Below are 23106 nucleotides of genomic sequence, written 5' to 3' on the forward strand. Positions count from 1 at the left end.
ACCCGATACCCCAAAATACGCCCGCGAACTTCGGATCGAGTTACGAAACCTACATTCCTCGAACGCCACACACGCGGACCGACCCATCACCCAATCCCCGATCTACTTCACGGTGTATTGAGTAACTGTAAGTATAGACGAGGTCGCGCCGAGACTTGGGCTCCTCCAAACCCAGACCCACACGTATATAAGTATACCCAACACATGTTACCTGCACGCAAGCAGCGGTGCGTTAAAGAAGCACTTCCCAACAAGCGCGTAGTTTTTCATAATCCCAAGTGACGCGTGTCGAAAAAATCCTAGCGGTACATATATATACTGCGGTAGATCGCTCGCGCGCGCACGTTTTATTATCCTAAATGTGATACAGATGCAGCCCAGGGATAAGGCTGCCCGGACCCCCGTCGCACGCGAGAGGAACAATCAAAGCGCGTACGTCTATGGGCACATGCGTGTTTGGTACATTATATTATACGCTCGCCTACATCTTGTGTATACGATCTACTAATGTCTTCCTACCTCTCCGCTGTTGGCGTATATAGGCACATGGGCACACGCGCGCTCGTCTATACGTGGATAGAGAATACTAATGTCCCCTTTTAGCGTAGATCTCTTGTTTCTTTGTTTCTTTTTTTTTTTTTTTTTTTCATATATACTGTACTCCGCAGTGTATCACTGGAAACGATCTAAATGGTAAAATAATTTCGTGCCTTTTTTTTTTTATCTCGCGGCAAAACTGGTTTTGTGAAACGGCCAAATAATTTGCTCTCCTACGATACCACGTCGACAATAAAAGAAAACGTTCGTTTTACTGCCCAACTGCGTACCACATTTTTTTTTTTTTTTTTTCCATACCGTTTATACAACCATACGAGGCTTTTTCTTTTTAAGTCTTTTACGAGTGTAATGGCACGTGTCAGGACGTAGAAATAAAACGGATTCTCGTGACGAGGCTTTTCCACGATACAGTTTCGTGTAGATCAAGGGATGGAACGAGAAAATTTACCATCGCTTTGTAATGTATGGACTTTTTCTTCCTACGGTAAACACAAAAGGCAAGTAAGAGGTAAAAAATGACAGTCGTGCGATCGGATGAGGAAAAAGGAGAGTCCCGCGCGCAAACGCACCTGTTCGAGTCTCTCGAGAAAAACGATGGGCGGAGGGAGCCTCGTCGGCACGTACATTATACCCGCGACAAGAGTGAAAAAGACGAGCCGAGGGAGACGTAAAAGGAGGCGCGTGAAAGTATATATTGTAAACTGGTCCGGCGCGCCTGGCTCGTTGATCTTCCTTTTTTTTTTTACTCTTCCCCCGACCCTTCCTCGCTCCATCTTGCGTGCGTTTCGCAAGCGCCGATCGTTTCCGCGTCATTAATTAAATCAAATTCGCGAGAGGAAGTCGGGCCCCCAAGGGTCCCTGGTACACACGCGTGAATGAAACACGTTCGGTGGGCCCTCGAAACCGGGTCACTGTAGCCCGATTCTTTTGTTTTTTTCCTTCGCCTCTCCGAGTGTCAATAACACCCGTGTTTTGCGAGCTTGGGTGGTTTACTTTTTGCACAACCGTGCTTGTCGTGGACCGGCAACAACACAATCGAGCCTCAGCACCAGCCGCGTTCCGTTAAAAGGGGACAATTAAAAACAAACAACGTTTTTGGGCGTCAATCAATGGCGTCTTTGTTCACTTTTTTCTTGCGCATATACTATACTTGCTGGTGATCGGGTTGAATAAGTCACGATGCATCGGCTTGTAAATATGTACTTTTTACAACAAGTCATCCATGCTCCGTTTAAAACGGGCCGAAGCTCGTTTCTTTCGTGTAGTGTTCAATGGGCAGTAGTCCGATCTCCAGATGGATCAGCACCAAATTACACGATTGTAATTGTTTAACCCCGTTACAATTATAGGATGAGCACAGAAACGATTTTTCTCGCAATTGTCTACCCTGTTTCTCTGTAAGCCTTGCAACAAACACCTGAAACCAAGTGCGACCACCTCGAACACTCCTCTCGGCGCTCTCCCAATTAGGAAAACAAAAAAAAAAGATAGCCATACGAATACCAACGGAGACGTATAAACTACGCGTATCCGGAACGGCATCGCGGTGATTTGTCATCCCTTTGATCCCGGGGCACTGATAACCAGCGCGGGATTGACGAGTCGCGTGCTCCCGCGGGAATACAGTCATCTTCCGTCGTATACGTGTCTCCTCCCCCTCGACGTATGTATACGTAAGTGACCGCGGCGATAAATCCACCGGCCCAGTACACGCGCCGTTGTCTCGCTCTTGGGATTTACAACCGCCTTCCGTCCACCGCTGAATGCAAAGCGAATTGTTGCCAGTGAATCCTTCTTTTTTTTTTTTTTTTTTTTTTCTTCATTGTTCCCGAGAAATTTTGCCAAAAGTGACGTCAATGGCTTCTTTTGCGCTCCGTTTTGATGAACTGCGCGGAATTGGAGGGAAAGGCAAAGGTTGCGTAAAATTTTTTCAAGTCCCGACCCATCGCTTTTAACGAGCTCTCCCGGGGTTTTTACGATTTTTTTACGAGGCAATGCAACTTTTGATAGAATACCTGCCAGATGTGGAGCGCGAGAAAAGAGGAGTGGTCGGCAAGGCACGCTGGGAGGGTTTCACGGAGCTCCACTGCTATTATTATTTTTATTTTTTTATGTACTTCTTAAAAACACTCCGATGCAAGCGTGACTTGGATTTGTGATATCACTAAGCGTTCCCACTTAACGGAATGATTTCCGTCAGCTTTAACTGCTTTAGCTTATGCAAAGGAAGAAAAAACACGTTTTCATCATGAGTTGATTATCCACGCAATGCGACAGATTTGATGTAAATTTTTTTGTTTGTTAAACACCTAATCACGATGAGACATTTCACCATAATTACATGGTTTGATTCTCACACTTTGACTATTTAATTAAGTACTCGCGTGCACGTGAAATACATGATAAATGAGCCAACTTTAGTAGTAGTTGTAATTAAACGCGTTGTATACGCTATAGTGAAACCGAAATTTCACGCGTTTGATTGTATGTTAAACCCACCAAACTTCATCACCCCAAAAAAACAACCCCCCGTCTGTGCAACGGAAGCGCCGACACCTACTCCTGGAACCTGTCCCCCATCAACTCTGACAACCCAAACACCTGACTGCCGATCCTTCCCTCGCTTATTACCGATGCTAATAGCGCGTTTAGTTACGCGCCTACGGCTTGTAATTGCACGAGCGGCGAGAGAAAGAAGGTAAGCTTACGGGATAGGAAGATAAAATATTTACACGCACGTTTGCTCGCGTGTTTGGGTATCAATTATCGCGAGTCGAATGTTATTGCCTACGGGATCGCGAATCGTTTTAAGGATACGTAGCGTTCACGCCAACGGAAATTTGGATTTTTACACGCCGGCAGGCTCGGTTTTGATTTTTGGCAACTCGGATTTTCAATTAAGCTCAATGTCTTGCGTTGGGGCTTATTTGAAATTATGCTTGGACGCTTGTCACGGGAAGATGATTTTCATCGAGTCGAGCGATTGGCGTGACGGCCATCATCGGTGCTGTGTGTATTTTGTACTCTTTCTAGGGGAGGCACAAGTGTCACTCATGGATAATATTAATTATGCACGTACCGACGAGGTCACATCTCAAACTCATAATTGGTACGGCAAATTATCACTTATCTCACGGCTAATGTCTCGGGTATCAAAACAGATATACATTTGACGTTTGTTTACGCCTCGAGTGGAGATGAGATAAAATAAAAACAAAAAAAATAAATTTCCTAATTGATGGCTTGATTGAAGAAACAGGTGATTCAAAATTGAATGAATCGAACAAATTAAATGAAGTATTGAAATAAGGAAATAGTTATATTATTTTCAAGTTACAATTATGGTTCGTTTTATGGCGTTCGTGTTGTATAGTTAAATTACTCAAGATCTACAGATAATGAGGGGACGAACTGTACTGAGACCGTGGCTCGCACTTATGTAGAACAATAAATATAACTTATCCGCGATAATAACTTATATTGCCACTGCAAAATTTGAGATGAGAAAGATGCTCCGATCAACCTGATTCTTCCTTGCAATTTTGGATCAACTACTTTTTCTACCATACTGCTCTCAACGTTTTCATAATTTCATTTCATTTCAATCATGTACAAGCCATCGAAACTTTTTAAATATACATTTTCCCGTATAGTATTGAGAATAAAAGGATTTTAGCCTCAAACTCGATGTACCTGTATTGGATTATTATTTCAAAGACTCGTAGACCAAACTATGACAGATTGGCTATTAATCCGTACCGCTGTAAACCTGAAGCGTCTGTTTATTTACTTGCCCGTAGACTTTTATCCACTCAATACTCGAAATCAAGTAAATTGAATTCAATGAAACTTGTCGGTCGTCCCGTACTATAATCAAAAAACCATCCGCACTGCAGGTATCGCGAAATTAAATATAAAAAACGCTCGAGATTGCCGTGGTAAAAATCACGAAGGAGAAAATCGGTCGTCCGATCGATTTACCGGCATCGAACGAGACCGTATATATACAATACGCACATATATATACCTGCACAAAGTGTCCGTGAACTCGTCACGACGGCGGTGCTTCTGGGCTTTATTCCCAACCCTCCCCTCCCCTACTCTACCCAACTAATGCTCTCCTGCATCGGTATATTCACTACGTATATATATATATATATATATATATATATATATATATATATATATATAAGCTTCGATTCCCCGCTGCTGCAATGAAAATTACAGTCCTCTCCTGCCTGACGAAGAAGCACGTTCGCTATTAGAACACTCGCTCGCTGGTACCTATCGCTGCACTCACACCCATCCTCTCTCCGCGCGCTTCGTCCTCTTCCTCTGATTTTTCTTTGCGCTCGTTCGCTTCCTTCTATCTGCGCACGTACACGAATGAGGGCTAGTCGTTAAATGAAAAATAATCATCTCCTGCATCGGTCTTTTTCTTTTACTTCTTTTGTTGTTTTTTCAAGTAGGTACATACGTAATAATATGTTAACTAACGGGTGTTAGCTAATGGCAGCTGAGGTGACGGTTGGTCGTTACGAGTCACGACGGATCATGTAATGACGAGGAAATTTTAATGACCAGTTAACCTTTAATTTATAAAAAAGGTCAAAAAGGCACGTCAATTTTACTAATCCAAATCTCAGAGGCAACAACAATTGTTACTCCAAGTAATCGTTTGAGTTCACGCGGATAAGTACGCAAGCTCACACGGCCCCAAGAGAGCCCGTGACAAACTACGCGTATTAATATACTTCTCGGCTATATCTGCCAGCCGCCCGTATCATTTGACGCGAAACGCGGATAGGATCCTTTCGCCCACCCACACGACGCACCCGTGACGATTCCCGGCACCGATTACCCACCGATGCCTATCGGGCCGATTTTTCGCGCAGCAAGTCCCGATCGTATCGCTCGCATTTATTAATGAAGGGGAGATCGCGCGAATAAGTGTACACAAGCGCAGCCCTCCTTTTGTTGCGAATTGGAATTCATCAGTCCTTACCGCGCGGGTCATTAATTTCGCACCGTCGTCGAGCTATGCGATGCAATGGACGAGGTGAACGTCTCGCTGTATATATATACATCGGATCGAGGATTTTCTCGATTTGTTTCGCGCGCGGAACCTTCCGCGTGGGATTTTTCTTATCAATCGGCGCATCAATCATAACACCATCGGAGGTCGATTTGTTATCGCGACGATGGCCACGGCAGAAACGGCAACGGGAACTTTCTAAAATAAAAGCAAACGACAGTTGGAAACACTCGCGCGATGGAATTTTTTTACGTATGCAGGTACAGGTACTTGGTATAAGCACATAATTTTACGTAAGAGTAATAAATTTTACGTAAATTTGTTGGTAAAAATATTGTTGGTACCACTCAAAATAATAAATGTGTATAAGTTACACAATAACGCTATCTTCATTTGGATAATGATAATTCGTTGGATTACTATAATAAACATTTGAAATAAAAATTTACATCTATTGGGTGCGAACAAACGATCCAAATGTTTCACTCTTTTGCCAGTGAAAATCTTGTTCACTTGTGCAAGTGGTGAAATTTTCACCACTTCAAATTAAGAGAGTTACAATCGTTTTCTAATAAACATGTTCGTACACGCGAAAAGGAGGAGGGGGAAATGAATCCTCGCGAAAAGCGAGGGGAGCCAAAGGAGCGTGGGACCGCGGGCTCATCCGCGAAGTGCATCGCTCATTGTCGCGGCTCATTTGCATCGGCTGATGACTCTGTCCCATCGCCTCGTTCGATGGACCACGCGTGTAATCGCCCGTGGACGCGCGTTGAGTGCCGTTATACCTTTTGCTGTGCGTACATTAGATACTATACATAGGTATGTGCTAGCTGTTATTAGCTCGAGCATACATAAGGGACGTATACAGAGAAAAAAAATCAATAACCAGCGTGGATGGCCTTTCGCCTTTTGAGATGGTATTCTATACAGAACTTGAAATTCCACGTACGATGAATCGAACAATCACCTGCTCGATCGAAAAAAATTAATAATACTGCACACCCACTCAGCAAAAAAATACCAGTAAGAATCGAACGCACGAAATTTCTCTTTCCGGTGTATCGATCGACCCCCTAAGCCAAGGGACGCGCGCCTTCGTTACATAACCGATCTCCGCGTTTATACTGTTTAGTTTAGGATCCACGAAGAAATCGCTCAACAATTTCCTCGGAAAGTAGTTCGAGTCGGCGCTTCGGGAATCCGCGATGCTATGAAAATTACTCTCCGACCCCTCGTACGTACAAATATATACATATACCTACGAGTATCCCTGGGCCGAACTAATAATCTCTCGCGATAGGAGTAGGGGGGTTGCGCGCGTACATAAATGTAAGACGCAAAGCGATCGCTCCCCATCCCCGTCCGGCTTTTTGCATCCAGCGAAGAAGAAAGGGGGGCGCGCGGATGTTTTGACCGGCCCCCTACCGTGTGTTTATACACGCGCGTGCCTCGGAGGCCAATACGAGCGTTTGGTCTTTTGGCCCCTTTTCTTACGTATTCGATATTATATTGGGCATTCCGATGCGCGGGGAGAGATTTATCTGCTCGCCGCTGATATGCCTCTCGTCGATGCAATAACGCCGTGTACGCGTGTGTGCTTGTTACGGGGATGAAAATTTCACGGGCAATATTTATGCGCGAGTAAGACGTGCCGCGCAAGATGGGGGGAGGAGGGTGGATTCATCGAGTGGTGTATTTTTGCCGGTCCCGGGAGTCTGGGTCGAGGAAGAAAGTTGGAATTTCAATTCGCTCGTACAACGTGAAATTGTGGGAAAAGCACGGAATTTGCATTGGTACGGGCTGTACTTGAGGCAATTATTGTTTCTAAAAATGCGAGGTCCAGCCAAGGAATAATATTTATGCCTTTGGTCAAATTAAAATTTTTACATACTTATTTTCGTACATACTTTTCAAGTACGACGATGCATTGAAATAATTCGTTTTTTCTCACTGAGTTGGAACCACGTGATCAGGTCAGACCAATCAAATCTTGAATAAATATGCTTCAAAATGTTTGTGATCCATCAATTTTTTCAAAAGGACGGGACTTTTTTACAATCGACATGAATTATTCGTACGACAGCATAACAATCATGGATAGGATTATCTTTTCTAACCACTTGTTTCGGAGTCGATCAATTTTTATTTGCTATGGACATTACATCTACGAGAGGAAGATAAAATTATTCCTGAAATTCGTTACGATTTTTTTCAACATTTCATGTTTTATAATCAACGTTGAATTCAAAAGTATTTAATTGGAGAAAAAACTAGTACAAGAGCATCGAAATTTTACAATTATTCAAGAGTGTTATCGTCCACATTTTAAACTTTCTTTTACCATTTACTTCGCGCGTGCAACATGTATTTATACTAAAATCGTAGTGATTGCATTTCTTTTAATTTTCAATAAAACTTTTTTACAGTCCCTTAATTTTTTAAAACCAAAACCATTAGTCACAAAAAGAAGCCCCGTACTGGACAACAATCAATTTGCCGCTTATTTTCAATGAAAAAACAAAACGCCACACGGGAAATGGAATGAAAACCTCCTCGTCCTCCCAACATATCTAGCGGCTTTTGAAAAACTCGTCTGCCGAAGCTACACACGTTCCGAAGCGTTTGTACCGGCGTTTGAATATCATCCGCTAATACTGAATTTTAGAAAGTAACGCGCGCACCTGCGTATGCCCATTACAAGCAACAAGATTTCGAGCGGCATCGACCGGCCGATAAAAATAACCAAAAGTACGTCGTAAACATTCACGCGTGGCTCGGGAAGAGGAGGACGAGCTTCCTCGTCATAAACGAACGATGGACAAAAAAAAAGCTCGGGTCAACTTTCACCGCTAGGCTCTGGTGCTCGCTTGTTTTTTTCCCTCCGCGACGGCGTCTCCTTGGCCCGATATGCGGGCAATCCCACAACAAGCTTTTCGGCGTCCCGGGCTTTGCATGCGTGTCTCTGTTTGGTATCCGTTTCGGAAACTAGTTTTCCAAGGTCGTCGTTAATGTACGCGCGTGGTTCTAACGTTTTTTTCCTAAGTGCCGGACGGACGCTGGTCTTGATTTTGTATGCGATGAGAATGTATAAACTGACGGGCTCTAATGGCGAGCGCTGGTTTGTACCTTTGGGGATAGGTTTCTAGGTGGGTATGTGTTTATCTCTTCTCGAAAAAAAATTGACTCGCCCATGGGAGTCGAGTGTGATCACGAGTTGTGTTTGGGAACATTGGAACGACAGGTTTGTCAGAGATTAAAGGTGACTTTTCGTAACGAGATTGGGTAGGTATTTTCTTAAGATTTAAGGGGCACGTGATGGAGCTACTTTGTTCAAATCCCGTATCGATAACTGTAGGACTTGCAGAGAGTATGAAAAAATCATCGATAAAACTCATCATTGTTGCTAGCAGTAAAAAAAGTCTGATTTACATTCGTCATTTACTGGGTGAGCAGGTTGCAGCGAACATACGTGCTTTTTCTTCCGAGAACATGAAAACCACGCGTAAAAAATAAGAGGCTCAGAACAACTGGAAAACCATGTTTTGTCGATTCCATTTTTGTGTTACTTTGACCCCGTACCGTTGTGAAACCTCTACGATAACCTTGACCCTGAATCTTGAAGTTTATCGGCTCTAAGCTGTGTGTTAGTGTTATTGTTTAATACGAAAAATCGTAAAATCACAAGACCTGCTACCGGGCTTGTACTAACGGTTAAGTTTTAAAAGTGACCGTTGTGTCGGTATATTTCAAAATTCAGAACCGCGTATATTATCAGCCATAAAAAAGTGGATTACACAGCGCAATCGAAATACAAAGAAAGAGAAGGAATAATAAAATGTCTTACAAAAAACGTAGTCATTTTGTTTGACTGGTACCGCTGAGCACGAAAAGATCACCGTTTATCTCTTCGTTCGATCTCGAAACACAAACATGTTTTTAAACACAAAAAAAGCCCAGTATCGCACACAAGGAAGATACATCGACTTTTAACGCGTACACTTTATTTTTCGGGACCTGCGCTTGATAGTCTTCCAAAGATTGAAAACGCAATGAAAAATTCGTGTGTTGCAGACATGAAGCCATCGGATCGAGGGGACAAGGGGATGCTGGCGGGCAACGCGCAGCCGGCCAACGTGTTCTGCTCGGTCCCGGGCAGACTGTCGCTCCTGAGCAGCACCAGCAAGTACAAAGTCACGGTGGCGGAGGTCCAGAGACGGCTGTCACCCCCGGAATGCCTGAACGCGAGTCTGCTCGGTGGCGTTTTGCGGAGGTGAGTTGCGCACAAAATTAATATCTTGAAAAAAAAAAAAAAAGGCTTCTCCGTTCATCATAATTTCCCTTCCACTTTCTTGCCACTCTGGCAAGTAGAAGCTATACGGCGGCACATATGGATGCCGCAACACTTTATTACTTTGATTGGTATGAATATACAATTAATAATCCAAGACAGTACAGAAGAGCAAAGCAGTAGCATTATCCATGCGGTGTCAGACAAGCGTGTGCAGCGGCGATTTCAAATGAAATAAGTACACGCGTATATATTCCACTAAAGGTGTATACTTATAGTCAACTGGATGCTCGTGGTGCGTGTCTATTAAACTGTCGCTCGCGATCGACGACAAACGAAAAGTAAAAAAAGCTCATCTTGCTCGACAATATACACGCGTATAAATACGTAGTTCCGCAGCAACGAAGAGATGGGACGACAAGTAGCGCGTGTAGCAGAGGCATATACTTTAGGTATGTGTATATCCATGCTCGTCGTGAATGAACCGAATGTTCTCTGTCATGTCGTTTCCTCCTCTCTTTTTCCTTAGCTTCCTGTCCGCGGTGCCCCCCTGTTCAATGAAACGCGGCGCATGAATGGACGTCGCTCTCTTCGTTTACACGTATACGCGTACACATTGTACGCGCGGCTACAACCTATAACGTATTGACTCGTGCCGCGCCACCAGTAGTAGAATCACGAACTACATTTTCCACGCTAAAAGCAACAAATGTAATATCATTTCTTACGAATCAATTGTGATAAAGTCATAGATTAGATTAGATTAGATTAGATTATTTATTTAGGCCTTGTGGCTATGCCATATCTGGCCCTCAATTAAGTAAAATTACAATATATGATAAGCAGTATTGGTAAACATAATTATAAAATATAGTTACAAGATGAAAAAATTACAGAAAATATACAAGTTAGAGCAAAGTAGATTCACATAGAATTGAACGTATAAATGTAATATATAATAGATAAAAGTAATAACAGTATTATTCTAAGCAATGTGTAGTAAAATCGAGTAAATATGTAAAACAAAAGTACATACTGTGTAACACACAAAAGCGTTTTTATAGATTTATTGTTTGAAATTTAGAATATTGAGAAAATTTAAGTTAACAAATAGGCAAATATCACTATTTAGCAGTTGTGTCACCCAGAGAAAACAAGAGCTGCCCTTTCACGATCAAGTATCGATCTCCAAAGCAGGTTCTTGAATTCGGTAATGCGAGACTGATCAAAGACTGGTAAGCACATACATTACGATTTAATAGGTAGCTGGCCTGGATTAAAAAGGATTGTCGATAAGATTCAGTTCGAAAATACGGGCAATACAACAATGGCTGCGATACTCTGGTTGATCGTCTGAGTTCATCTCTGGTGTCAATATGTGAGAAACTCTGGGCTAGAGTTATACTTACTTACGTGGTACTGCTATTTTCAATGAATCAATGCCAATGCCAACCAACTGAAGCTTCTCCGTTTTAGCACGACTCGAGTCGTATTGTTTCTCTACCCGATAGGAAATAGCACCTTGGCTGTAGCGTGTTCTTGTATCTTCAATAACCCACTCCCGTTGCAGCCAAAGTAAAAATGTACAACCGGGCAAATTAACGTCTGGTAATATTACTTTGGAAAACTTGTTAATTTAACGATTCCATCTCTGGAGGAGCCACGTCGGATGCACACTCGTCTTGGAGCCAATACAAGAGGGAGTCCGAGAATTTGGCATCTCGCCTTTTAGGATACGCAGTTGGAGCTCGAAGGATTCCCGAAACAATCGGAGAACCCTAGCCCGGCTCAACTCTCGTTAACACGGTTATTCATCCTCCAAGTCGCCCACCCACCCCCACGCTAGCTCCATCAAGAGATCGACGACTCGTTTTCCCTGAACGCCTTCGATGCCAAGAAAAGGACGCGGCGCGCCCTAACGAGGACCAGCGTCTCGACAGTCACGTTCGACTCCGCGGATCGTCCTTTGCCGCGTGAAATTTTCGCTCCCTCCTGATAAGTGCGATGGCACTCGTGTAGGGGAGAGAAAGTAACGAGGGCTGCGATCGCGGGTCGGGGCGCACACCAAAGGGATTAACGACGCCGATTGTCCTCGACGCCCCTCACCAACGGTGCTTTTCGGAGAAGTTCCCGAGTCGTATCCCATCATGAATATTATTTTGAATTTCAAACCAGAAAGTGTTACACGTCGGCCATGTGGTCTGACTGCCAAGTCCACCGCGAGCGGAGTAATTAAAAGGCTGTCGCGATACTGCTTTTCTTTTGGGTTCCACGCGAGTTTGATATCTAAAACGCTCCAGGCAAAGCTTTTGATGTCAAAGTCAAAATGCGCTAAAAAACGCTCGCAACGGCAGGCATAATTTTTTGCAAGAAACGAGAAACCGATTATCACACGCTGTGTAATCTTCATTCTGTCATTACCACGGTGAATTTTACAGAGGATAATCATCGGTAGCCAAGTATAATCGCACGACCCATCAAGAGTCCGCGCGGACACGTTCAAAAGAGATAATTTTGCAAGAAAGCCCCATTTTAAACAAGTGGCGCGCAACCTGTGCTACTGTACATCACACGCTTGTCGATCCAAGTGAGGCAGGACCGCTGAAACTTCGAACGAACCAATTATTTGGCAACTCGTATATAGTTGGCACTCGCAGAGACACCGTTACGACCCGTCCTCCCGTCACAGCTGAGCGCTGAAGAGGACGGCCATGGATAAAAACCCCTTTGTTTCCACTCGCCTCCTCGATTTGTATCCCTATCCTTCTGCGTCCCTACGGATCGGGCCGCGACCGAGTAGGATTTACAGCAATCGTTTCAAAGTGAGAGCTGATACACCACGCACTCGCTTGGATACTCCATCTTTCGTGGTTGGAACGTGTCGCGTGTGGGATACTGTACCTTTTTTAAGGGTACGAACATCAGATTTGGATTTTTCTCTCCCCCCCTAAGGGTCGTATAACGTCACCCAAGCGGATGTATGCGATGTGTAATGGACACACGACGTGTAGGCACAAAGCGAAGCGATTGTTTATGGGACCCTTTCTCTTTGCAAATTTAATGGACTCTAGCAAAGGGTCTCCAACGCGAGTCTTAGCTTCGGAGGCGTTGGAGATTTACGCGACGGCTGTTTCGGAAAAACCCGCGCTCGACTTTGCTCGCTTTGGTGATTTACGCACGTTGTTGTGAAATCTCGCGTTTGCTGGACAGGAGATTTTGTTTCCGAAGGTCGTCGAACGTGCGGGGGCCCCGAGTGGGGACGAAACTTTTTTGGTTTTTCCTCGGGCAGCGACACAGAGACGAGGAACTAGTTGACCGATGATTATTTGTTGGTTACGAAAAAGTGCCTACACGTGCTGGGTAGGAGAACGTATTAGAATTGCTTCACGGACGCAAATTCCCATGGAAAAATTGGCGATGGACGCCTTGAATCTATAATCACTTTTGCGACAAATATCCAAATTTATGTTTTAATTATTTTTCGTATAGGTATGAGGTTTCATGTTAACTGACATCGTTGGTTGTTTTCAGGGCGAAATCCAAAAACGGGGGACGCCTCCTCAGGGAGAAGCTCGAAAAAATCGGGCTGAATCTCCCCGCCGGTAGGAGGAAGGCCGCCAACGTCACGCTACTCACCTCGCTAGTTGAAGGTAAGATCACCCACCATCGTATCCACTAAACGTGCAAGTCCTTTGACGAAAAACAATACCTCCCCCCCCCCCCCCCCGGAAACCCAGCCGAGATACGTTGGCAGTGACGAACGCGCGCGTGCATGGTAACGCACATTACACGAGTAATCTCGGCAAAACGTTCCCGTGGCGCACTCGGAGCAAGCGCGTCGTCGCTGATTATAATTTACGAGTCACGAGTCCTCGTGGAACGTCGACTTTCTTTATTCTCGTTGGCGCGCACACGCGCGTTCTTTCATCGGTTACTGCGCGTGTAGTTTCAGCGAAATGTAGGTGCACGTTTACCCCAGCGCGGGTGATTATCGCGCAGCTGTTAATGGGCGGATAGCGCGGGAAGATCGAGTAAACGAAGATCCTCGGTGCCATTAAACCCGCTAAAACAAGATTTTGCTGAGAAAATGAAAATACCAACCCACCGAGGGATATATTTGTGATTATTGATTGACACCGCGAGTCCCGTCCATACTTACGATTGGAGCTTGTGTCATTACACGTGACTGAAAAGCTTTAAAAGCCCGTGCCACTTTTATAGAGTGTGCGTCAGCTTTTCCGTGTGTAAGACTAGTACCCCCTGCGGGTTTTCCTCGGGATTTGAGAAATAATCCCCCTCCGAAGTGTATAAATTTCCTTTGTGGATCCGCGGCATTGCCTCGACCGTATGGATGGGTTGTATTGTAGTAAAAAAAGCGCGAAATTAGTAATTGCGAGAGGCAAGGATTTACCGCATCGATAAATTATACGTGTGCGCCGCGGCGATGGCTTTGCTTGTTTTTAATTTACCCGGCGATCGAATTGATAGCTCGGCGTTTGTTGGTTTGTCGTCGGGTGCTTTTGATTTAGACGCGGCGTTGACGAGCCACGAATTGAAAATACTCCCGGGAAAGTTCGTAAATCATGAAAAACACTCGGGTGAAAGTTTTCGCGTTTGGTGTTGTCAAGCGGATGCGTCGAAGGCATCAAATAGTCCCACGAACAACGTTTCACTGCCTCCACCCACTTGTAGATGAATTAATTCGAATTTGGATAGAGGGAGCAGTCACTTCAGAGACATTTTTTTTCTCCTACCCTTCGATCTATAGTAATGTTGGTCCAGACTTCGGGATGGATATTTTTAAAATTATTTTTAAGTATACTTTTTTGTTTACAACCGTCACGAAATTGCATATTTTTCTTGTCACATCGTCCAGAGAGCTGCTACTACGAAATCGTAAAGAAAATAATGTCTCTGAGCTAGAGCAAGTTGTTTCTCCTATCCAGCCACCATCGACAACATTATCCGACTCGGACCAACTCCCCTCATGGCGAAAAAAAAAAAAAAAAAATCGATCGAACGAGCTGATTACCTTCCCGAACTCATAACCATCCGCGAATCAATCGCAGCCACGCGCGCAATTTACACTTAACGGTGGCGCGGCACGGCAAAAGAGGCATACATGCACACATCCGAGCTGCAAACGATCCGCGTCGATATATATCCGTGCCCCATAAAAATCAATGATCAGCACAGAAAACCCGCTGCGATGCATACAGGTATATACAGTAGCGATCCAATCCGCGTTCCCTGGACACGTGATAATTGCCCATCCGCGTAATCGTTAGCCAGGCATTTTTCCGCGTAAGGGCTCCCGCCTCGACTTTGTTACCCACTTCTTCTTCTCTTCTCTCTGGGTCGCTCGTTTTTTCACGTCATCCTCTCGCGCTCTTGTTCTCTCGGTTCCCACACTTTCGCGCTCGAACCGACGGCAAATACACATATGCATACACGCAGGAGAGCGCGGGCGCTCGGGAGCCAAGGAGTGCAAGTGCGAGCGAGGTATGCGGCGGGGGGGAGTCGCAGCCGACTGACTGATTGCCCGAAAGGGTGATTGACGCGACGTCGCCCTTTGTTACCCCTCGTCGCGCTACTCTTATGCAACAGATTCTTTTCTCCTCTCCTCGCAAGTATAGCATAAGTATACGTACGAAGCGCTGCACGGAGTGCGAAGGTCGTGGGAGCAGCGGGTTCTCCTCCCCCTCTCGGAGCGAGCTCGTCTCACTTGCAGGTTGCGCAACGCGCGCGACTGACCTGTACACCGCTTGTTTCGTCGGCAGTGCTGTTACATTGTATAGGTATCGTTTTTCCTTGCTTCTCGAAGCGCCCACGTGAACCTGTATATATTTCGTCCGTGTGTATTTGTGGGTCATCGCGTTGGCCCTCTCTCTGTATAATCTGACACGGGGAATTAATTGGCCGAGGCAGATTTTGCATATTTCGAGATTGATCAGTTTTATTTTTGGCTTTCTAAAAATAAAAACGCTCCGACCTTTTTTTCCTCCGAGGACTCGTGGATGGAAGAGGTGATTAACGGTTCGGGTTTCATGCGCACGTGAATAATTGACTGATTTTGTTTTCGTCACATCTCGTCATTTTTGTGTCGTGATTTTTTTTTCTTTTGTTTTTTTTTTTTTTTCGAGGGGGCTGGGCTTGACAAATAGCGCTCTTATCGCGCGAAAAATGGGGTTTTAGCTCGTCTGTGGCAATCACTGCGTGCGCCGATTGTGCATGTTATTTTGTGACACGGATGTTATGTGAGTCCGTAAGAAGCTGTTACAGATATACACTAGTGCTCAAAGTCACCCCAAGTGGGCATCAGTGTTTTTCATCATCCAAGCACTGAGATTCTAACTAACTGGTCTTTAGCTACGGTAAACGTCACTTCTGTCGGCCAGACAAAAATATATGATTTTCCGCACGACCAATATTACCGATAAAAACACAAAAATAGTGTCACCTATGGACGTATGTTTTTGTACGCGCTAAGAATGACTGTAGGTATATCTCTCAAAACAGATACATCACATAGTGGATCGTAAAAGTAGAGGTTCCATCAACGTCGGACGATCGGGCATTAACATCTGTACCGTGCGGCAATAGAGAGCATCGGCTGTATAGTATTGATGTTTTTATTACCTGTAATTTAAAACGGTCTCTAGCGAAGGAAAAGTCGATCCAACCCACACCCTCGTTTCTAAAAATATCTCGGAGTGTATACTTTGCGACGTCAATTTTTTTTTTTTTTCATTTCGTCTTCGAGTATTCGATATTCGTCGTCATCGTCATCTTGTACAAAATATACACCGGAACCGCGTTTGTGCTCGAAATGACGAACGGTATAACTCGTAAACGAGAATCAAGGTGGGCTGATTAATGGACAGGACTCGTAGTGTGTCGATACTTTTTTTTTCTTCTTATTTTACAACGATGTGTATTTTTACACCGACGTATCTGTAATAATAATCGGGAGAGGTTCTAGTACTTTTAAACCCTTGACCTCCTCGTGTATACACAAAACGTAAGCGAAAATGAACCAACTGTACAACGAGAGCGATTCCATGTAGTTGTTTCCCTGCGCTTGAAAAATTCGGAATTTTAAGGGTCCCCCCCGAGACGAAGAATCGGAACGACCGGGCGCTCGTTTGACTCTGTGCCGCAGAACATTTCAAGAAACGCCTGTACCAGTGCACAGCTCGGCGACGAGCGGTCCAATCAGCGCGAGATTCAAAGTCTTAATTTATTAAAAAATAACGGGAGCGCCGAACAAAAGAGGGGAGCGGAAACGTGAAAAAGATACGCGTGAGCATCACAGCGGCGCTCTTAAGGACGCGAATTCATTTAACCCCCCTCTTTTTTCCTGTCGGAGTGGTCCCTTTTTTCGCTGCACTCGCGCTTTCTCACGCTGACTTATCGCGGTAATTGAGCGAGTAGCGCGGTCGTACAGGACATACGTGCTCCGGTGCGCCGTACCTGCATGTGCGTGTATATATACATTGAGCATGAGAAAGGGAAAAAGAAGGGAAGACATCGGAAACGGTAGGGCACGCGAGAGATGAAAGATGACGCAGCGAAGAGGTGAAAGTTGCTGGCGCGAGGAAATCCACAAAAAATATTCCGTTTTTGTCCCCCATTTTGATAAAAACTAATTTTTTGAGGCAAACCTTCAAGATAGGGCTCGTTTTACTCGTACTGTCATGTCACGTGAATCGCAGAAAAAGGTCACCCTCACTGAAACTCGTAATCAAACTTTTTTTCTCATGAGAAAATCAGCCCGGTTTGAAGGGTGTGCCTCTAACAAATTCATTTTCATTTGAATGGGGGACAAAAACGGAATTTTTTATGTGGATTTCCTCACGTACAGGCTTCACGCTATGAATGACCCAAGTATGTATTATCCTCGGTATTATCACACGTATAAAAACGCGGGACGACGCAGCGGTCTATTGTCCGGGGATAAAAATTTTATGAAGCTGTGAAGCTCTCAAAGCCGTTTCTGGATGGTTATAATCATGTGTATGGGCACAGTTATACAATTGCCGAAAATCGAGCGATCCGGAGGTAGTATGACGAAATTTTTTTACAGTTCCAAACTACGGACTTTAGGTGTATAGGTACTTTTGATTTTGTCTATTTAAAGATCCATAGCCAAAGGTCATCGATCGAAGCAATTAAAAGTGTCCTCCATTCGTCCGAATTATCCGCGCGAGTCGAGTCTTTCGAAAGCAGCAGAAACAAAAGCCAACGGTACACAGCCCGGACCTTGTACCCATCGCCATGGTTGTGTACTATTTTTCACGAGCAAACAAATTACGCGGAGATCCATTCACGAAACGAAGCGCGTGGGAACAAGCGGCGGAGCTTCGTAAAAGCGCCACGCGTCCCAATTTTTCGAGCAACCATCGCTCATCGTACTCGAGTGTACGTACACCTCGAAGAGAGACGCGCTAGCCACCTGCTCGAAACCTCGACGTGTATATACGCGTAGGATGAGAGAGAGAGAGAGCCGCCGATTCGCATCTCCCGAGAACACGACTCTTTTATCCGAGATTAATTGCTCGCGCGTCGCCCGATGCTGTGCCGGAAGTGAAAGTGACGACTCGAAATTACGGGATCGCCCGGGAGAAGCCCCGCCACAATTCCTCGTATTTCGGGACATTTGATGCTGCACTCGACGAAAGAGTGTCCATTGCACCCCTCCCCTCCATTCGCTTGAGTGCCTATTTAGTTACTAACAATTCTTTTTTTTTTTTTTTCTACTCAGGAGAAGCTATCCACCTCGCTCGAGACTTTGGCTACGTCTGCGAGACCGAATTCCCGGCCAAACAGATCGCCGAGTACATGTGCCGGCATCCGCAGAGCGAGCCACAGGACTCCTACAGAAGGAAAGAACAGATACACTCCACCAAGTGAGTCGAGGCACTATAAGTGCTACATGAATGTTTTTTTTTTTTTTTTTTCCCTGACAAATGTTTATACGGTATACTCACCCTGAATTTTTCACCCTCAGGAAGATCACCAAAGAGCTGATAGAACTTTTGCGCGCGGACATGTCGCCCCTGTGCAACACTCGGCCGGACCAGATCCTCGACCAGAGCATACAGAGACACCTCACGCACTTTTCTCTCATAACGCACGGCTTCGGCAGTCCAGCCATCGTGGCTGCTCTCACGGCTATGGATGTTAGTACTAGTTACCATTACTACTACAACTGTTATTTCTAATTTGATTTTTTTCTTCTTCCTCGTTAATTCAACGAAAATAGAAATGGCTCGCGGAGTGTGGCAATTGTGTATTGGTGAAAAAAAGAAGAGTGGATAATTACAATCCGCGCTTCTCTTTCTCGCAATCGTAATTTGTACGCGCTCGCGAGAGTCATTGGTATGTACAAGGTTCGGAACTACCGTATAGGAGAGAGCTAATAACCGATTGCAAAACTCTTTATTGCGGGACAGCCTCGAACAGACAAACATCACTAGTCAAAATTCCAAATTTTACTCACCTATTTATACGATAATTTTTCTCCGTGGTGTTTGTTCGCGTCTGTTCCAAGTATTGCTCGTCCTGGCAAAAAGTAATCTTATTTTCATCTGTACTTACCTCAGCTTTGCTTTTTTATTAATATTAATAGTATTCAGGGCTCCAGGCATGGCTGTTATCAAGTGGTTTCACTAGAGTAAACAGTTAAGGGGACCATTAAATATTTTTTTTCTAGAACAGGGGTAAAAAATTTGGTCCATAGTAAATGGGCTTAAGAGGAACATAATAACTCGGTAGAGTTCTAACTTGAGAATAAAATGATAAAAGATAATATAAAAATATCGATTTATTGAATAATGTGTCACAACTGAATTTTAAAGTATAAGGGCTACAAGATCAAACAATTTGATTGAGCATTGGCCCAGGAAACCTTACTGATAGTCCCATTGGTGAAAGACGAACAAATATTCAACAAAAATTGTTTTCTAGTAAACATTTTACCACAGAATCGCAGATGAACAAATTATTGAATATTTGACAAGTACTTTAACCAATTTGTGATAGAAAACAACTATTTTTGGTCGTAAATATTGAAAAAATTAATAGCTAATAGGCTTGAGTTACTATTTGTAATAACAATACCTTCTTATCAAAATTGGTGTACATTAAAAAAAAATTAATGAATGTCGAAGAAGTATTGTGATTTCAACACATTGGTCTTGAAAAAATAAATTATTTCATGCTTTAGAGGTAAAAAATTAAAGAAACAAAATAATTGATGCCAATTGGGGGAATATGAGTGATTTTAAAGCAATTAGCAAAATCATGAACTTGTTACTTTAGTGCAAATGGTAGCAGTCGTGTTCTTGATGCGAAAGTTTAGTAATCCGCATAAACGATGCCCCTTCGCGCCAATTGCCAATCGTTGAAAAATCTTACAATTACTCATCACAGACATTAATGAAGATATCCCCAATATTATTCAAATATACATGTTATTTCTTAAATTAAAATTTATGTTCCACAGAAACTGCTTGGCGAGTCGCTGAATCACCTGGAAAAAATGTACCCGGGCAACGGCAGCGGCGTGACGAGCAGCCAGCAGTCGAACCTCGATGTCAAGAGCAAGGAGCTGAGCATGATGGGCGATATGAAGAAGTGACGCCCGGACGAACCGCCGGCGCCCGCGACGCACGTCGTCACCTCGATCAGGCACTCCTGGCCCTACAACTGAGGTGGCTCGTTCGCGAGGGTACCGCTCGAACCTCGCCACCTTCGTCGCCGACGATGCTCCCCTGGCCAGGAAAAAAAAAAAAAAGCGCGCGCGTGCAGCGCGCCACGGGCTTCGGTTTGGCTCTGAAAAGTTAGGAACTGTGTGTCTGTGTGCGTGAGTGCATGTGTGTGGGGAGAAAAATGTACAGGAAGGCCGCCTGCCTTTCCTCCGAGAGACAGGGGTGCTAGAGTCGCTGCCGAGGACGATCACGTTGGGGGCGCCGCTCTACGGGCGCACCGAAGCCGTCCGAGGCTAAACCGAACGATTTTACATTATTAGGTAGATTGAGCGCGTGAGTGAGTGTAGCAGTATGCAGTGGCGTTGGGGAACGTTGAATTAAAAAGTTTACTATTTTACTCTTGTAATATATTACTAAGCTGCGATAAGTACATCGTGGCGGGATACCTATGCTGATGCATTTTAGTGAGATAACGGGGGTGTGAGCGCAGCATACCAACATATGCTGGGCGCACAGCGTCGTTTCGTTTCATCTCGGGATGGGGGCCGAGGGACAAGAGGAGCGCTTTGGGCTAAAGAAAAAAAAAAAAGAAAAAAAAAAGGATCTCGTAAACACCTGTGCATTATATCTTTTGTTTAGAGAGGAAATTTAAGAGAGAAAAGAATTTATGTATACATACAGAAATGATGTGATGACGATAGAATTCGGTGAATATTATTATGCGAAATACTAGTACGGAGAGAGCTCATCGATTCCATTGTATAGAGAGTCCTCTTGGATTTTTTTTTTTAACAGATTTTATTGTAATATCTCAAAATACTTTTATTCGATACTTTTGCGTGATTGAAAAATAAAATATTATTATTATTATTATTATTATTATTTATCGTTAAAGAAATAAATTATAGAAAAATTATCATCACACCTGTATACTGTGCGATTTGTAATTACGATTATTTGAGATTGAATCTGTTACGTTAGGGATATAATATTACTTTCGAATGCATTACAAGGTATTTTAAGATTTTATGGAACGTATGAGATGCGGATATATACATTTATGTGAATAAAATTATGAGATAAAACATTCCAATATTTTGTTACTTGAATTGAAAAACTGGATAAACTAAAAATCACTCCGATTTCAAAGACAATCCTCGTGCTCTTCTCTTGAAAAATAGAAAATAATAATAAAAATAACATGATAAAGCAAACCGTGTGAATTCTTTATTTTTGTGGCCAAAAGGGAGTGCATGAAATTTCCCTCCTCGGTACACGTGATATTTCTTTATTCCCACGACCAATTGGAAAAAAGGAGGAAAGAAAAAACACACGAGTACCAAATAATCTTTCAATTATCGTGCCAATGCAACAGTTAAATAAAATAAAACTTGCCATTGACTTTGAAATGTGCCAATCACTAGCGCTGAGCGTATATCACAAGGCGAGTGTAGCTCGAAAAAGAAGGCAAAAAGCCAACTTGATATTGTCGCATAAAAAGTAAGGATAGACAAGCGAGAAAAGAATCGAATTGTCTCCCGGGAGTTTAGCGGCGCTGGGCACTTGCACTGCAATACGTTTATTCACTCGAACTAATGTTGGATTCACTTTTGCGAATCATCTTTCACCGGGAGTTTCTCGTGGTTTAGGTACTATGCCGCAATAAAAGAGTGTTAAGATTCACAACAGATTGAATGTTTACGCTCGATTTTTCCACTACATGTACAAATTCAGACATAAATATTTTTTTCTAATTGTTGCATACTGAGAGAAAAAGCTATAAAAATTACTGTACCAATATAACGGTTAACTTGTACTTGTAGTTTTTTTTTTACTATAATCTACAGTAATTTTAATGATTTAACATTTGCACATTAGAAATTACTGTCCAGCTTGGTAAAGTTTGGTTTGCCAAAAGAAAAAGTCCCTAAACGGCGGAATAGTGCCAATTTACCATTCTAGAACAGTAAATTGTATATTTTTCTTTCAAGGCATCATTCTAACTTTTTTTCAAAAAATATAATGCATTTTTTGTACTAGAAAATTTTTCTTACTTTTTACTCAGAACTTTCAATAGTATTTTTAAAAGTAGCCAAATGCTTTTTAATGAATCATTTTGTTTCTGAAAATATATCGCACTGTTGTTTGCTGGAAAAATATTTATAAAGTACTGCGTTTATTAAATAGTCATAAAGAAAACATTTTTAAGCAAAAACAGTGCGTTACATATTAGAAAACAATTTTTTTGCGGCATTTAAAAGTTTATAAACCCATTGCACCCATGTCTGGCTCCTCAAATAAAATTTAAGCACAGTGTAAAACTACGGATACGAACGCTTCGCTTAGCTCGAGTTCCGAAAAAGCATAGGAAATAATAAAATGCAACAAGTGTACGTATATGTATATAATATTTCGATGCGCTCGTACGTGTGATTCAGCATAAGGAGAGTACAATATCAAAAGAACATATCTTGCGTTGTACGAATAAACGAGAAACATATATGTGAGTTTGG

General features: G+C 43.4%; 1 protein-coding gene across 2 annotated transcripts in view; it reads left to right on the forward strand.

Annotated features, from left to right (window-relative positions):
* Nucleotides 1-21807, forward strand: part of TfAP-2 (transcription factor AP-2) — a 96048-nt gene extending 74241 nt beyond the window's left edge. For both annotated transcript variants that reach the window (XM_089593860.1, XM_089593861.1), the window contains exons 5-9: nucleotides 9665-9863; nucleotides 13413-13531; nucleotides 18646-18790; nucleotides 18892-19063; nucleotides 20389-21807. In XM_089593860.1, coding sequence (XP_089449986.1) covers nucleotides 9665-9863; nucleotides 13413-13531; nucleotides 18646-18790; nucleotides 18892-19063; nucleotides 20389-20523 — 770 coding nt within the window. In that variant the 3' untranslated portion in view covers nucleotides 20524-21807. The remainder of the gene's footprint in view (nucleotides 1-9664; nucleotides 9864-13412; nucleotides 13532-18645; nucleotides 18791-18891; nucleotides 19064-20388) is intronic.
* The last annotated feature ends 1299 nt before the right edge of the window (nucleotides 21808-23106 follow it).

Source organism: Copidosoma floridanum, unplaced genomic scaffold (assembly GCF_036245765.1).
Source record: "Copidosoma floridanum isolate Cflo_tuat_1 unplaced genomic scaffold, Cflo_Japanese_pri ptg000020l, whole genome shotgun sequence".
Taxonomy (NCBI): Eukaryota; Metazoa; Arthropoda; class Insecta; order Hymenoptera; family Encyrtidae; genus Copidosoma; species Copidosoma floridanum.